The 17,430-nt window shown below is 42.4% G+C and overlaps 1 protein-coding gene across 1 annotated transcript in view; it reads right to left on the bottom strand.

The window, feature by feature from the left end:
• CDKL5 (cyclin dependent kinase like 5) overlaps window positions 1–17,430 on the bottom strand; it is a 1,714,404-nt gene that overhangs the window by 115,413 nt on the left and 1,581,561 nt on the right. Inside the window, exons 12-13 of the mRNA XM_044073061.1 lie at window positions 14,341–14,463; window positions 13,441–13,557 (exon numbers count right to left, since the gene is read on the bottom strand). Of these exons, the coding sequence (XP_043928996.1) occupies window positions 13,441–13,557; window positions 14,341–14,463 (240 nt within the window). The remainder of the gene's footprint in view (window positions 1–13,440; window positions 13,558–14,340; window positions 14,464–17,430) is intronic.

Below are 17,430 nucleotides of genomic sequence, written 5' to 3'. Positions count from 1 at the left end.
AAGTTTATTTCTCTAGTGCCTCGGCCACAATCAGCCTTCAAGGAGTAACATACCAGATTTAAAAAACAGCATATATGTCCAGAAACATGTCTCTGTGATGCATCCATTTGTGAGTCTGTATTTTGGACCTTCTCAAACAGTCTGCCACTAGATTGTGCTCTGAAGGAATATACACTGCCTGAAGAGTTAGGTGATAACTGATAGCCAGATCCCAGGCCTGAACAGCCAGCCTGCAAAGAAGGGAAGACTTTGTGTGCCCCCCCACCCTCTGTTGATATACCAACATCACTGTGGTGTTGCCTGTGTAAACCTTCAGAAGGGCCTGGAAACAGCAACATCTGTTTGACATTGATATGACCTGGCTTCTGATGAGGGGGCCAGAGACCTTAAACTTTCAGGTGACCACAGGTAGCCCCCCCCCCCCAGCCCATGTCTGAAGTGTCAGTTAACAGCACTCGGGAAGGCACTGGAGGCTGACAGGGCAGCAAGGAAGTGGGGGGCACTCTGAAATTCAGAAGCTGGCAGTGCTGAAGCCAAACTGACTTGAGGTACCACTGAGGCTTCTGCATATGCAGTCTGGCAAAAGGGAGAAATGGAACAGAAGAGGCCATGAATCCTAGGCCCTAAAAAACTTCCTGTCTGGAGTGGCAGGCAGAGGAAGAAGAAACTGAAAGAAAACTGTCAAGGATAAAACCTCTGGGGTTTATCCTTGACAGAGTTCAACATGGGCTTTGTCTGAATACTGCAGCCCAGATACACATGATCCTCAGAGGATGTCAGGACAGACTTTTGTATGCGGACAGTGAACCTCAGACTGTAAAGAAAAGATAAGGTAAACTCTAGAGCCTGAACAGGCAAGCGGAAAAAAGTACCTGAATCAATAGGTCATCTAAATAAGGAAAAATCTGAATGGCTTGGAGCTTGCAAAAGGCAATCACAGTAGCTAGGCATTTTGCAAATACCCTTGGGGCAGAAGAGAGACCAAAGAGCAAAGCAGACAATTGAAAATTAGGGGAAGAAACAGAAAAATACAAAAACTTCATGAAAAGAAGGGGAATAAGGAAGGTAAGCATCTTTCAGATACAAGTATACCAGAAAAGCTTGAGGCAGCAACACAGGAAACAGTGTTTGAAGAGAAAGCATCTAAAAGGAAGGAACTTTGAGAAAAATGTTGAGTAAGGAGAGATCCAGAATAGGCCTCCAAATGCCCTCCTTTCGATGAATCAGGAACATTCTGGAATAGAATCCATTTCCTACTTGGGAAGGGGGGACAGGCTAAACAGTTCCCTGGTTCACCAGGGACCCAAGAATGTCCGACAAATGGGGAAGCTGCACTTGAGGAAGTTAGGAGATCCCTGAAAAAGGAGGGAGAGACTGCCACACTATAAAGTAACCTTCACGGATGACGGACAGAACCCAAGAATCTGAAATGATGAGTTGTCAATTTGGAAGACAAAGGGAGAGCCTAATGGACAATGAACCTGGTGGAGGGTTGGGGGGGAGAAACATGTCTGTCAGATAAAGGAGGCTTCTGGGCCTTACACCCTTCCTTCCTTTAGCGGCCTAATGAGTCTCCCTATGAACAAAAGCAGGCTTAGTAGGATAGCTCACGGATGGGGGACACCAAAATATGTTTAAGGTCTTGCAAAGCTTTACTTTTTTTTTTTAAGAGACTTAAATGTATCAGCAGCAGCAGAAGTCCCAAAGAGATTTTTGTATCCAAAGGAGCATCCAGCAACTTGGCCTTAATGTCTTCAGGTAATGACTGTAGACAAAATCAAGACTAATGCCTCATGACAGACGCAAAGGTGGCAGCTCTGGAAGAGGCATCAGCAGCATCACAGTTGCACTTGACAGAGCAACAAGTCAACTGAGAGGTAGAACCCAAAACAGAGCTGAGGACTTCCCATCAAAATCAGGGAAGATCAAACATAATTTGACAAGCCTGGGCAATCAAGGCAAGAGCAAACCTGGTCATGTCAGTTTGGTAATTAATGGCTCTAAAGGCCAAAGTGGCAGCAGTATAGACCTTCTTTCCAATCCTCTCCATAGCTCTACTATCCTTATCCAAAGGCAGCAGCTTGATAGAGGGAAAAACTTAGAAGGCTTGTCAGAGGATACTGACAGCACAGCAGGATCAGCAGTAGGACACAAATAGGACAATCCTTGGGAACCTTATAGAACCTGTCAGGTTTCTTCAGAGCAGGGTGCTGATAATGGGGAGTCATAGAGGTGGCTATAAAGGTGTCTAACAAGGCAGCCAACATAGATGGTACTGCAGAAGGTTTAGGCGAGTCCACCTGAAGCAACTCATAATGCCTCTTCTGGATATCAGACACCTGAGAAGAATCCCATTTAAAGCATTCCATCTTTCTAGCTAATGTGTCTCCAAAAGACAGTTCCTCAAAAGGAGGCTCAGGGCTAATGGATTCCCTTTCATCAGAGCCATATGCCAAGGGGAAGGCATCTGGGAAGAGCAAGACAAAAACCCCTCATCAGAGTCCAAATCATCATCCAAGGAATCAGGTTCCCTTGGGCTTTTAGAAGGAGTTGAAGTCCAACGTGCAATATGCACAGAAACTCCTTGGGGAGGCTTCAGGGCCATTAAGGCATTGAACAGGCCCTGAGTAGCCTCCTGTCATTCCCTTTGAGGGTCCATAGGGTATACAGAAGAATGTTTAGTCCTCTGTTTATTCTTGGAAGGGATGTTAGCCCTAATAAACATCAGAGGTTCCAACCTTTAATGAGATTCAATAAGAGTACCCAGAACCTCTTCCCTGACCAGAATCCATCGAGTCCCTCTAGGGGACTCCGAGATAACCCCCACATGTCCAGAGTAGACGCCTCCAAAAATCTGACAGGACATATGAAAGGAAGGATCCATGCTGGCCATAAGAAGGATCACAGCATAGGAATTCGAAGTCTACACTGGATGGCCTACAGAGATATACCCTGCTTCTAGAGAGCATCTAGTGTAGGCTGGTCAGCCAAAGAATCATAGGAAGTTACTTGGCTAGGCTATTGGCCCTGACGTCCTTATAAGCCTAGCCAAGAGTTTATTTCATGTTTAGACAAGTCAGCACCCAAAGCCCCCTGTCCAGAAGGGACACAGGTGGAATCCCAGGGGTGTATTTTCTGTTTCACATCCAGTTACCCAGATTGTGCTTAAAAAGGGATAATGAGGTACTCTGCTTGACCTGGACAGGGAGACTGTTCCACAGATGGGGGAGTCTCTAACACACAAATGAGTCCCACCAACAAGTTCTATTGATATCACAGACCAGGTTGAGGTTGCGAGTATGGGTTACTCGAGTGCAGCTTGACTTGCGGATATGCAGCAGTCCCATCAAGGTGGGGTCTGAGATTGCTTTGTATGCCAGACACAGGTCACCTCTGAGGAGTCTGTATGAAACTGAGTAGAGGGACAGGGCTTTTAGCCTATCTGTGTAAGGTAGATATTTATGGCCCTGGATTCCCCTGGTGTGGAACCTCTGTGGTCTCTCCAGCTGTTGCATGTACTTTGTGAGGTACATGCTGAAGGGGGCACTGTACTCAATAATTGGCCTCATAAGGGAAAAATACAGGGATGTTATGACCTCTTTGCCCCTGGATGAGATATTCTTACTTATGAGGTGGGCCACGTAGAATTCTTTCCATACAATGGAAGCAACATGGTGGTCAAAAGCCCAAATCCCTCACTACTGACTGCGCACTTAGGATGTTATTAATGTTATATGTGGGGACATCACTCTCCCCAAAGGGGATGATGATGCATTTTTTTGGTATTCAGTTTGAGGCCATGTTTCTGGCACCAGTCATTTGTTTGGGTGAGACCCTCTTGGAGGACATCCACATCACTTGGAGAATTGATGACCGCGCCCAGCTTGCAGTCATCTGCAAACCTGGTCAGTCATAAACCAATGGTTTTGCCCTGCACCTCAGAGAATTATATCCTGAATAACAGACGCCCCAGAACTGATGCCTGGGGTATGCTGCTCATTACAGGTCTACTGCTTGAGATGGCTTCCCCTATTTTGATTAGGTGGGCTCTACCAGTGAGCCAGTTTGTTACCCATCTGGTAACATATGGATTTGATGACTAGTTGAGAAAGTTTATCTATTATGCCAGAGGTGGAAATAGTGTCGAAGGCTTTGGCCAGGTCATGTTAGGCAGTATGCACAGTCTTCCCCTCGTCCATGGCTTTGGTGACTGTCTCAAAGAAGTCAATGAGATTTAACAGACATGCCCACCCCTTGACAAAGCCAAACCATGTGGGGTTGAGTGCTGAAGGTTGCCAATGTTCATGTTAATGAGGTCCATGATAATCCATTCCATGGCCTTGCAGATCAGGCTAGTTAGGCTGATGGGTCTGTAATTTCCCTGATTGGTCCAGGCTCCACCTTTATATAAAGGGATGACAGGGCTGTCCTCCACTCATCTGGGACAAAGCCGGTACTCAGGCTTTGGTTAAATAGGGTACCTAATGGTGCTGCAAGTTCATGCCTAAGTTCATGTGTGACACAGCCTGGGATGTTATCGGGTCCCATGGAGGCTGTATTTTTTGCCTTTGAGGGGACAGTGATGACCTGTTACCTGGGATGGGGGGTAGGTACTGGGGATGTCCTGATTTACTGATGGGGGGACCGAGGGGTGACGTTTTCAATGAATCTGTCAGCCAGTAGATTGGCTATATCTACAGCATTTGTGTATGTGGTGTCCTTGACCACCAGTTCTGCACAGATCTGGGTACTTCCTTTGAGACTGCAGACATATGTGAAGAAGGCCTTATGATTGTCTATAGTAGATGTGGCCAATTTGGACTCGAAGTTGGCTTTAGAGGATTTCACTAGTGCTCTTATTTGCTTGTTCAGGCAAGGACAGATTGCTTCCAATTGGGCACCTGCTCCTTCTTGGTCCTGGACAGCAATTTTTTCCTTCTGTTATATAGCTTATATTTATTGCAGATGTCCGCCAGACAGGTTTACTCTTCCGTGCAGATGATCCAGCAGAGATTCAATGGCCTTCTTCTTACTTAGCAGAATTACCCTGGGGTTAACAGATTTCACCATGCTGCCCTGGGCTAACTGTTAAAAGCTGCTGATTCTAGAGATAGATGGCCAGTGAAGACAGCCGACTTTTAAGAGTCTTAGGAACAAATGTCTCACAAATTCTACAGAAGGTATGGTCGTGGGAATCATCCAAATAATCTAAATGCCATCTGTGATAATCTTTATGGGGAATCTGCCTCCCACACTGACATTTACCCTTCTTGGATGACAAAAACATTCAGGTATCCAGAAGAAAACAAGACAAACCATGAGAAGAAAAAAAATCCCAACAGGGCACTTATCTGACAACTAGGTATTCGGCACATCAAATGGTGTTCAGACAGATGAGCGTTGATAGCATTTGGACCGGAGGTAAAGAAGTTCTAAGTAACTGCGTCCATACGTCATTTTTACACCCTACATCCTGTATGGAAAGCATACATGTGACATACGGCACCTACAAGATTCTTAAGGCTTTGGTATACTGGTCAGACGTCGGGAATCCTTGGCAGGAGAATACTGCAACAGTGATACAGAAGGACATCATCACTGCATTTCAGCTTCATATGACAGATGAAATCAAAAAGCTCATCACCAATGACTGATTTCACAGACTGACTAAAAATAAAACAAACTGCATCCCTGAATGAAGTGGAAGAGGGCAAACCCTTCCCACACACACACACACACACACACACACCCATTGCAGATGTCACTGCATGCTATAACCCCTTACTCTGTAAGGCATACTCTAAAGTTGTACAATCTCAAGGTAAGTTATATAATTTCAATGAAACAGGACCTCACCAAAGAGTATCTCTATCATCATCAACAACTCCCCTTTTCTCATTTACTACATGGGGTTGGGGTATCACATCAACTGTGGCCACCTCTCTTTATTCAGTGCCACTCTCCTACCTTCAAAAGTCATGTCTGCTAGTCACATGTCTTCTCTCACATAATCCATCCATCTCTTAGCTGGATGTCTTTGTTTCTCTTTCCTGTCTCACACTATCTTCACCAAATCAGCTTTTGCTTTCATAATTTCTTCTTCTGTCCCACAGTGTGCATCCTATTGCCTGTCTAGGGCACTTTGTTGCCATTAGCATATAGTGTCCTCAACTGCTCTGCCTTCATTCCTCAGGTTTCTGTGCCATACAGAAGTAGTGGTCACACCACGGTTTTGTACACCTTACTTTTCAGCTTCTTTGATATTCTTCTGTCACACACTACCTCCGATACTGTGCCAGTTGGCTGCAGACCCTCTGACTCTAGCTTTGACCTCCTCATTCAATCTTCCCTCCTCATTCAACCTCTGCCAGATACCTGAAGCTATTAACTTGTTCCACTATTTTAGCTTCTGTCTCCCCAGACTTGGTGCCCTAATAACTGTCTTGCTTGACTCAGTTTCATCCTGTGTGCCTTCCGATTCACATTCCATTCCTCTAGCATTTTCTGAAGTTCCTGTTCAGTCTGCTTGTAATGTCACATCATCTGCATAAGCAGCTTTGTTGATCTGTTTTCTCTGATCTGCATGCTAATGATGTCCATCACTCATAAGAACAGCAGTGGGCTCAGATCTGAACACCCACTCCCACTGAGAAGTCTGATCATTGTTTTTGTTGTTGTATCACTGGGTCCTTATACTAGTCTGCACTAATTCTACCAATGTTTCCAAGACTTACAACCAATGTAGGACTATCAAACTCAGGTTTCTAGGAACTTTTGTCATGTTTTCTCCAAGTGTAGGAATGGTCATGTGGATTATTATTCTCATCTCCAACTTCTTCTCCACTACCTCTCTACAAACTATCTCAATGACAATTACTGTTTTAATTCCTTCAGGTAATGGTTGCTTTGTCTTTTAGATATAGATTTTCTTAGCTTTTTATACTGTATTACTAGTAAAAAGAAGTTATGTACTTACCATAATGTTCCATGTTTGTAGTCCATCTCGCCTATATTCTTGCTGGATGGGTTCGGAGCCGATATTCTGCTCTGACTCAGCTGATACTAAAGCACGAAAGCTTTTACTAGCTTGAGGCTAGCCCCTATCCCATGGTGCCTCACGGCAATTCCCCAGATCTAGTTTGCAAGAAAGCAATAAATACCTATTGGGTAACAATACGAAATAAGCTGTATAAATACAGCAAAGGATTAGAAATATAATCCATTCCAGGTGGACAATAAAAGAACAATGTCACGCAGCACCAAAAAGGTCCACCAGAGCCCCCAGAAAACAGGAAGGGGGTTGGAGGGAGGGTCGCAAGAATATAGGTGAGATGGACTACAAACATGGAACATTATGGTAAGTACATAACTTCTTTATGTTATGTAGTCCTATCTCGCCGTAATTCTTGCTGGATGGGACAGCGTCCCTAGCACCTTTATCCCGAGTGGCTCAAGCGAAGAGACTATTCAGCACTGTGGACCCAAAGGATGACCTGTCCCGGGAGGCCAAATCCAATTTGTAATGAGTGAAAAACGTATGCGGTCTTGCCCAAGTAGCTGTTGCACAAATAGTATCAATTGGGAGGCCTAGATCTAAAGGCACATGAAGTAGCTACAGCCCTACTAGAGTGACCTTTAACTTTGACAGGTAATTGTCTACCAGCTTGTTGATAAGCAAAGGATATGCAATCCGAAAGCCATTTCGAAAGAGTAATTTTAGAAATAGGCAAGCCTTTCCTTTTGTCAGAAAAGGAAAGAAAAAGTTGATCAGATTTCCTAAATTCTTTATTCCTGTGTATGCAAAACCTGAGTATCCTGTGGACATCTAGCTGGTGTAGTCTATACTCTGATTTATTAGAGTGGTTTGGAAAAAAACACAGGTAGCTGAATGGTAGTATTCAGATTGTGCTCTGAGCATACTTTAGGACGAAAGGAAGGTTTTGTCCTGAGAGAGGCTCTATCCTTGTGAAAGATAAAGTAAGGAGGTTGAATAGTTAGAGCTTGTAGTTCTGAAACTCTCCTAGCAGATGTTATGGCTACCAATAACAAGGTTTTCCATGATAATTTTAAGTGTGACGAGGATGGCTCAAAGGGTGCAGACATCAAAGATGAGAGGACTAAGTTTAAGTTCCAGGGTTCTAATGGTTGTTTTATTGGGGGCCTAAGAAGAAGAACTCCTTTTAAGACAGTTTTACACAGGGAGTGCTGCATGACTGGATTTCCCATGAAACCAAAATGGAAATTGGAAATGGCAGCTAACTGAACTCTAACTGTAGCGGCTGCCGCTCCTTCATGAAAAATTGTTGTTAGGAAGGATAAAACGGATTCTAAAGAAGCCATGGATCTAAGCTCCGATTCGTAGCCCAAAGGGAAAACCTTTTCCACTTACTGGAATATAGTTTCTGAATGGAAGGTTTATGAGATGAAATTAGGATGTGTTTGACCGCTGGGGATAAGGGAATACACCTGGCTATTCATAGAATTGGAGCAGCCATGCTGTCAATTTGAGGGTGTGGATGGAGGGATGGAACTGTCCCGATTGATGAATCAGGAGATCTGGAGATGGGTCCAGAATCTATGGTTCCTCCAAGAGATAGGGCAACAAGAAAGGAAACCAAACTTGTCGAGGCCAATAAGGAGCAATGAGGATCAAGGAAATCCTCAACTGTCTTGCTTTCTGTATTACTTTGGGGATGAGTGGAAAAGGAGAAAAGGCATAAAGAAGTCCCGAGGGCCAATCGTGAACTAGAGCATCCCTGGGTGACATCCCCAGATGGGGAATGAGGGCAAAGTAGCTGCTGCATTTGGTGTTCGGGTGAGTGGCAAATAGATTGCAGCAAGGCTGGCCCCATCTGTGAAAGATCTCTTTCGCAACCATTGGATCCAAGGACCACTCATGAGGCATCAGAATTGCTCGGCTGAGTTTGTCCGCTTATTATGTTGGATTTCTCCAGGATATGCGTTGCTATCAGGAAGCGCTGAGTATCCATCATCCATTTCCAAACTCTTAAGGCCCCTCAGCAAAACGGGTAAGACTTGGTTCTCCCCTGCTTGCCTGACTGAATCGCAATCGTCCCCGTGGGAAGGATAGCTGTGAAGTGCTTGCAACACATATAACACTGCTCTCATCTCCAGAACATTGATGTGCAGGTGGTTCTCGTGGTTCTGCCAAGTACCTTGGGTTGTCATTCCCAGATAATGCCCCCCCCACCCTATCTGGGAAGCATCCATGGTCAAAACTGCTTTCTCTTGGGGAGGAACAAGTGGACGACCTAGGACAAGTTGTTTCGTGTGTAACCACCATGTCAGATCCTTTTTGCATGCATTTGTTATTAATATCTGGTGAGACAATAGAAGGTCTTGCATCGACCATTGTGCAAATAGCATCCACTGGAGAATCCTCATATTTAGGCAAGCAAGAACTAATAGGATGACGGAAGCCATAGTCCTCAGGACTTGAAGGACTACTCTGGCCTGGACTCTGTTTATTTAGTAAGGATCTGACCTGACTGCATAGAGATTCCACTCTTTCCAGTGTTAGCTTTACTGACATGGTGGATGTGTATATTTCTGAGCCGAGATATACAATATGTTGCGAGGGAAATGAGTCTGACTTTTGCAAGCTGACAGTGATGCCTAGACTGGCGCACAAGGATAGAGTCTCATCCCTGGTCCTTATGAGTTGATACTTGGTGGTAGCAGTGAGGAGCCAGTCGTCTAGGTACGGAAATACCTGGAATCCTTGACGTAACAGGTGAGCCGTTACCACTGCCATGCATTTGGTAAACACTCTGGGGGCTGTAGTGAGGCCAAAGGGCAGTGTTCTGAACTGAAAATGACTGGCTCCCAGCCGGAAGCGTAAGTGTCTCCTGGAGCACCTGTCCATTTTGATGTGGTAGTATGCATCCTGGAGATCGACTGAGCACATCCAGCTGTCTTTCCCGATAAAGGGAAATATCGACTGCAGAGTGACCATTCGGAACTTTGATTTTCTTACATGCTTGTTGAGCCTGCTGAGATCTAGAATTGATCTCCAGTCCCCTTTGGGTCTGGAGGGGCCAATTTTCTAGGCAGAGCTGGATCCGAAAGCAACCTCTTTGCCACCCTCTCGATGTCCTCATCTGATAGGGTCCTGGAGGATCTGGTGGAGACAGGAGGAGACCTCCTTCTCTCTAAAATAGGAGATCTCAATGTAGGAGATACAGTCTCGATGTTGGGCAAAATTTTCGGTACCAAAGACGGTCTTAGAACCGATGAAATCGATGACACCAAAGATGAAGCTGAGTCGGAACCAGAACTTTTTGGTTCCGACGCTTTAGTCTTTTTTGTCGGCTCTGAAGCCGGGGCCGATGATTTTCTCTTTGAGGATTTTGGTGCTGCCTGACCAAGTTCCAGCTGTTCCTGGAAGGAACTGGTCATGAGACTCCTGTCAATGAGTTTTCTCTTCCTTTCATTCAAAACTCTTTTGCTAAAAGCATGACAGAAGGTGCAGGGTTCCTGTAACTGGGCTTCGCCAAGTTAATATACACAACTGGTGTGGCTATCTGTAAGAGACATCTTCTGCACACATCTATCACATTTTTTGAACCCCGAAGGGCGATGATCCTTGTGTTCCTTATTTTTAGACATTCTTAGATACTAAGACAAAAAGATAATAACAGTAAAAGTATTGACAACAATAAAGGTGAGAAAATAAGATGATTTTTTTTTTTAACAGTCGCACACGCACATCTTTACTTTCTGCTAAATTTCAAAGTTAACAAATTTATCTGACTCCAAAGTTTATTTAAAGTGTGTAACAATCTATACCACGAAGCTTCAGATTATGTTCATATTATCAATGTAAAACTACTGTACAACTCCCACAGAGCTATCATTTATCAATACCTCTGACCCAACTCAAGGCTCAAAAGATCTTTAACCAGCTATCTTACCCGATTCCCAAGTAAAGAAGAACAGCACAAAATACAGAAAATAGTCACAGAAGTAGGAGGCAAGACTCTACTAAGAAGTCTTTTTCATTCTGCCAATAAATAGCTTAGTGTTTTGAACATGGTTCTATATTCTCACTAGGCAACTAGCTTTATATTCCAAATGCTCTCATCCAAAAAAAGGAAGCCAATCTGGTGGTCCCCTGCCATAAAATAGAAGTTATGTCCTCAAACTTTACAACAAAAGGAAGAAACTTTTGCAGAAAAGAGGAAAATCTCAGGATGCAAAAAACTCCCTTACTGGCCTCAGTAAGAAACTGAGATGCCTCATAAAATCCTCCAAAGTTAGTTACGAAAATAAAATTGCCAAAGATTCCAAAGACAACCACAAAGCATTCTATAACTATGTCAAGAATCTAAATGGCAATGCTCAGATCTCGCTGAGCTAAAACAGAATGGCATTAAATATACTGATCCAAAGGATATTGCCAATATCCTGGCAGGTCGATTCAGTGCCAACTTCACCCCTCTCACCCCTAAATGGCCCATCTCAATACCGGAAGATTGACAAATTCCAGTAATAATGGCCACACAGGTACAAAACGCACTCTCTAAAGCCAAGAATACAGCATCCATGGGACCAGATGACATCCTGGGCTGTGTACTACATGAACTACAATATGAACTGGCACCTCACCTAAGTGTCATGTTTAATCATAGCCTCACCTCAGGTTTCGTGCCCACTGAGTGGTGCAGAGCTACAGTTATCCCAATCCACAAGGGGGGATCCACCTTGGATCCCGGAAACTACCGTCCCATCAGTCTGACAAGCCTTATCTGCAAGGCCATGGAGCGTATTATCATGGAACTTATAAACAAAGACATTGGCAACCTTCAAACACTGGACCCCACCCAGTTTGGGTTTGTGAAGGGCAGATCTTGTCTCCTGAACCTTATTGACTTCTTTTGAATCAGTCTCCAGAGCCATGGACAAGGGTAAGGTGGTCCACACAGCCTATCTAGACCTTGCCAAGGCCTTTGACACCATCCCCCACTCTGGAATCATAGATAAACTTACTAAGTTGGGCATTAATCCCTATGTCACCCAATGGGTTGCTAAATGGCTTACTGATAGAACCCACACTGTAAAAGTAGCAGACTCCAAATCCATCTCCAGACAAGTGACAAGTGGAGTACCGGGTTCAGTCCTGGGGCCTCTTGTTTGGCATCTACTTCTCTGAAGTACAGGTCAACACTAAGGGACTCTGGCTAACAAAGTTTGCAGATGACTGCAAACTGGGAGCCATTATTGAATCCCAAATGATGTGGATACTCTACAAAAGGGCCTTACAGAAACAGATGCTTGGTGCCAGAGCCATGGGCTCAAGCTCAATGCCAAGAAATGTATTGTTATCCCTTTGGGAAAAACATGTATCCATGAATTACCATATAGGTGGCAGTATACTAAACACAGAAAGTGTGATAAGAGACTTAGGGACACAGGTGGACAGTGGTCTCACCTTCGATAACCACATCGCCACAACAGTCAGGAAATCCTTCTATGTGGCACACCTCATCACGAAGGGCTTTTCATCCAGAAAAAGGAGGTCATTGTCCCACTGTACTCATCCCTTATTAGACCCATTATAGAATACAACGCCCCATTTGGTATGTACCTCTCAAGACATCTGCAACAACTGGAAAGGCCTCAGAAATACCTCACTAAAAGAATCACAGGCCTAAAGCAGATGCCCTACGCTGACCGCCTTAAAAACTCCAGCTATACTCTGTCGCATATCGCCTAGTCAGAGGCGATCTCTGCTTAACATACAAGGCCATGTCAAACCCAGAGCTGTTGGATATGCTACACTTAAAGAAATCCCAATCCCTCAGAGATACACGCCCAGGGATCTAAACCTTGTCATCACAATAAACAAAACATGCTGGAGGGATAGGTTCCTGACCCAGAGACTCCCAGACTCTGGAATAGATTGCCCATACATGTCAAGCAGAGTGCCTCTTTGGACCTCTTCAAGAGGAACCTTGACGATTGGATGGGAGAAAGGAAATTCACCCCAGGGATCACGTCAGTCGCCCTGCTAGACAGGGGTCCAGGAAAGTAAATAATGTGAGAAGAAATAGCCAGGGGAATTGTTATGGCTAGGCTTGTATAGGCCCTAGGGCTGATAGCCTAGTACCAACCTATGAACCTATGAAGACTTGACGATGCAGTACAGCAAGACAGGTACTTCATGTTCAAGACTTGTCTTTTGGAAGTGATGCGATACTAATTGTAATGCAGATGAATGTTAAACAGTCTATAGCTTATCTCCCTAGGTTCCATCCATCAAAACAGCAAAAGGCTCCATGGGATATACTTGTCAAGACAATGCAATGATACCTTGGTAGATTGAAATTCACTACAGTAACATAAATCATGCTTTTCTGAATACATTTTTCCACTCTCTGCCACCTTCTTGCCATGACATGACAAATTCTGAATAATTACCTGAGTCTGAACTTCTGCCATCTTCTCAGGATGCCAGTCTTTCTGTCGGCTGCTTTGATTAGCAGAACGCATAGCTTTCTGCAATACCAGACGATTTTCACTGTCACTGCTGGGTATCTGGAATGATGATGAAAGGTGACAGTCGTGAATTAACTGGCAAACAATGTCAATGCAATGCAGTGTCTATTTAATCAGTGTCAACAGCATGGTATGTACAAAGTTATATAATTTATTATGTAATGGTGTGCCACTCTCTCCAGTCTGTCTCATGCAGTTACCATATTATCCCATTACAAAAAATAAATAAATAAATAAAAGTGCTGGCATGCTGTTAGTCTGGCTGCTGTAAGAGAGGAGAAGAGAGAGCGTGCACATAGTTGAACAAGCCATACAAGACCTTTAACTTGTGTTCATAATTTAAACTGGCATTCCAGATGATCAGTAAAATATGAGCCAGGTCTATAAACCAATATTCAGTATGCATGTAGCTGATGAAGGACCGCAGCATTTAGACTTGTGCTGGTTCCACTAAAAGATATAAAGCAAACATATCACAGATATTTATCTGACAATCACCTTTATAAAGGCACCTTAGAAGTACACAAGTAAATTAATCAATGCCTTTCATCATCATATTCTGATACACATTAACAAAGCTGGCCACATTCTGTGCCACAGTTACACAAACTCAAGCTTTTATGAAGAAGGCCAACACCACAAAATATATTTGGAGGTATTAGTGTATTTATGGAACTGGCTCACAATTATAAAATAGAACTGCTTATAAAAAAGTAGGAAAAACAGAACCTTAACAAAAGCATAAAAAGTCATGCGGTGACTGGTCACTATGAAGAGATTTTTGTTTAAGTTTTTAAGGGTACAGTACTTAAAAATGAATACCATGGGCAGATTGACTACAGGAGCCTTTTTCAGAGAAGAGCTATGTTTTAAATGATTCTTTGAATTAAAAAGAGGAAACAGACTTTTCTTGATGCTTGGATTCTCTACATCGCTGGAGTCAGCCTGCAATATAAGATACAAATACACTAATTGGCACATACCATTTAACTTCATGGCTACCTCTTTGGACTTGGAAACATTCTTTAAAACTAACTATTCATGCTCTTATTCAGTTTCTTAACATTAAGATGAGGAGATGATGTTTGGCCTCAATGAAGTATCAACATGAGGGGCAAATATATAAAGCTGTGGAAAAACCTCGCTGGTTCATCTAAGAAATGTACAATTTCACATGATACTAAAGTCACAATAATTTCTTTAAAATCTAACACAGATCTTTTTTTTTTTTTTTTTTTTAAATGAGCCGCAATACTAATTCCTAAGAGCATTATTGGCCACTGCACATTAAAACCACACTCAAGGTTTCCCCATGAAAAAGCACAGTGTATTTAAGTTAAAAGTGCTCATATAGTTAGCCATGATAGTATAGCAACCCTCCCTTTAGGCTACAAAGCAGGCCCTCATCTGCCACCAAGAGACAGTCTTGTCTGAAGAAGAAAAAAAAAGCATTCCTGTGATCTTTTATATTTCATAAAGTAACATTTTTGGAAAGTGCAGCACAGCAGATATTTTTTCTTAAACATGACAATTCCTGGTAAAATAATTCATTTGGTCACAGCCCTGTTCATTTAATGACAGTTTTTACAGTGATTAGGACTTTCTGCTGATTACCTTGCTGGTGTGTCTTGCCAAAATCCGGCATAAACTTCACTTAAAAAGCTGAGCTTTGTGTTGTAACCTACCTGTCTCCCTCACTGTCTGGGATCAAAATATATGATTTATTTACAGTTTTTTCCCTGAAGATTTAATTTGGATGAAACCAATTTTAATTTGTTAAAGGAACTTCTGGGGTATTTACAGGTTCATAGGTAGGTACTACGTAAGCCTAGCCAACAAGGTTCCCTGGCTTACGCCACCCAGTCTTGCCACTAACCAGAGGCCAGAATCAAACCTTGTGTTTTCTATCTTTGAGGTAAAGACCTTAACCATTAAACCAAACTCTATCTCCCCCTCAGATAATAGGTAGATTTTCTTTTTCAATGTTTAATCTTTTCCTATTTAAATCTTCAGATCATAATAAAATAAAAAAACACATTCCAAGTCTTTTTTTCTTTCTTTTCTACTAATTATTTACTTAAATCAGTAAATGGCTTGGATATCTGTATTAACAGCAAACATAATAACTTCATTAATGCATTACAATGTTTGGCAGCACTCCTGTCATCGACACAACCTGCGATTCTTACTTCTGCTTTAAAACACTGACGCAACAAATTATCAACAAAATTAAGTGCTAAAACACACACACTACTTTACTGACATACAATCATTTGCATTCTAAAGGTAAACCTGATACCTGTAGAAAATGAAAATTATGTTACCAAACTGTAAGACTGAAATAACCACCATATCTTATTTTTCTTTCAGCAACACAAGATGTACTGATGCTTCATAAACAGTCAAGGCACTGCATTTTTATTTTCCTCCCCCAAGATCTTGCCAAGTGGAATGAACAGTTCTCAGCAAGTAACTTGTTAGTAAGCACTCAATCAAAAATGTGCTCCAGGGCATGTTATATACATATACACAGTCATAAAGCTGTGTGTCTGGCATAAAAAAAGACAAACAATGAATGAGAACAATGAACAGAGATATAAAAAGCCATGCTAAAACAACACCAAGGACACAAGTCCTCAAAAGTCATTCTCAAGGTCACAGTCTCTCTAGCCTGTGGAGGTACAGATATACATCACTTTCACTATCGTCTACTTCTAAAAATTGTTCATGGCTATGTGTTAGTGAGTTATGTTCATATGCCATATGCACAAAAGTGCAGTAATGTGCAAAACACATACTTCTCTATGAAGCGGACAAGCTTACCCCCCCCCAAAAAAAAAAAACTCCTTAATATAATCATCTCTGAGGTTGCACAGCCTCTACCTAGTTAACATGTTTTAGGAAAACAGTTTTCCATGGAAATGCAACACAGACAACCGACAAACAACATAAAAATTATTGGCTTCCTTGGTATATCGTCTTCTTTTGGCTTTTCCCGGTTAGGGGTCGCCACAGCGGATCATCTGTCCGCTCATGACTGGCAGTGGAGTTTTACAGTGCCGAGTTGCCAGCCCGGCGTCCAACCTTCCACAGAAGGCACACACACGCACACACTTACATCTAGGGCCAATTTAGAGTGTCCAATCCACCTACCTATAGTGACAAAATGAATAAATTATCCCCTAAAGGTTAGATGTTAAACTCAAGATGTGACTTTTAAGAAACCTTACCGTTCAATGGCTAAACAAGGTGCGAATGTGGCACTTTATCTTTTTCTTCCATGTTCAACCACACTTCATATACATAAATAGATAAAGATGAATAGACAAACACATATGTAACAAAGTCTCATGTTTAGAACCATTAGAGAATTAAAACTTACCTCTGCATAGTAAGGTGTGTTCATTAACATAGGCACTTCTTCAGCAGCAACATTTTGTCCCAAATACAATATTACTAGCATCTTTAACTCTTCCTATCATCTGTATCAAATAGTCAAATTAAAATCTAGACAATAACACTTTCAAAACACTTTACTGGATTACCTCATCTGACATAAGCAAACTTGCATTTATATAACAATAATTAAACCATATTAACAAGTTCACATTTATAAACACTGTTCCATGCAATATAATCAATCTAACATTACATAAATTGTTCAATTCCTGACTTCTCTTAAATCGCATTCCTTCTCTAAAACATTTTTCTGCATATAATGTTCCCACAGTTTTTGTTCCTTTCTATGTATTCCTACCATTTTATTTACCTATTTATTTTACATTTATTAATAGGGAAAGTCCGACTTGGAACGAGCCAATTTTCAGCAAAGACCCGGGGAGAAACGCTCCAGACGCATGTCTTTGTTGCATTTAATGTGTAACTTTTCTATAGATCATACTTCCTGTTCTT

Source organism: Protopterus annectens, chromosome 5.part1 (assembly GCF_019279795.1).
Source record: "Protopterus annectens isolate FY-2018-M chromosome 5.part1, PAN1.0, whole genome shotgun sequence".
Classification (NCBI taxonomy): Eukaryota; Metazoa; Chordata; order Ceratodontiformes; family Protopteridae; genus Protopterus; species Protopterus annectens.
This window is presented reverse-complemented; position numbering and strand designations above follow the sequence as displayed.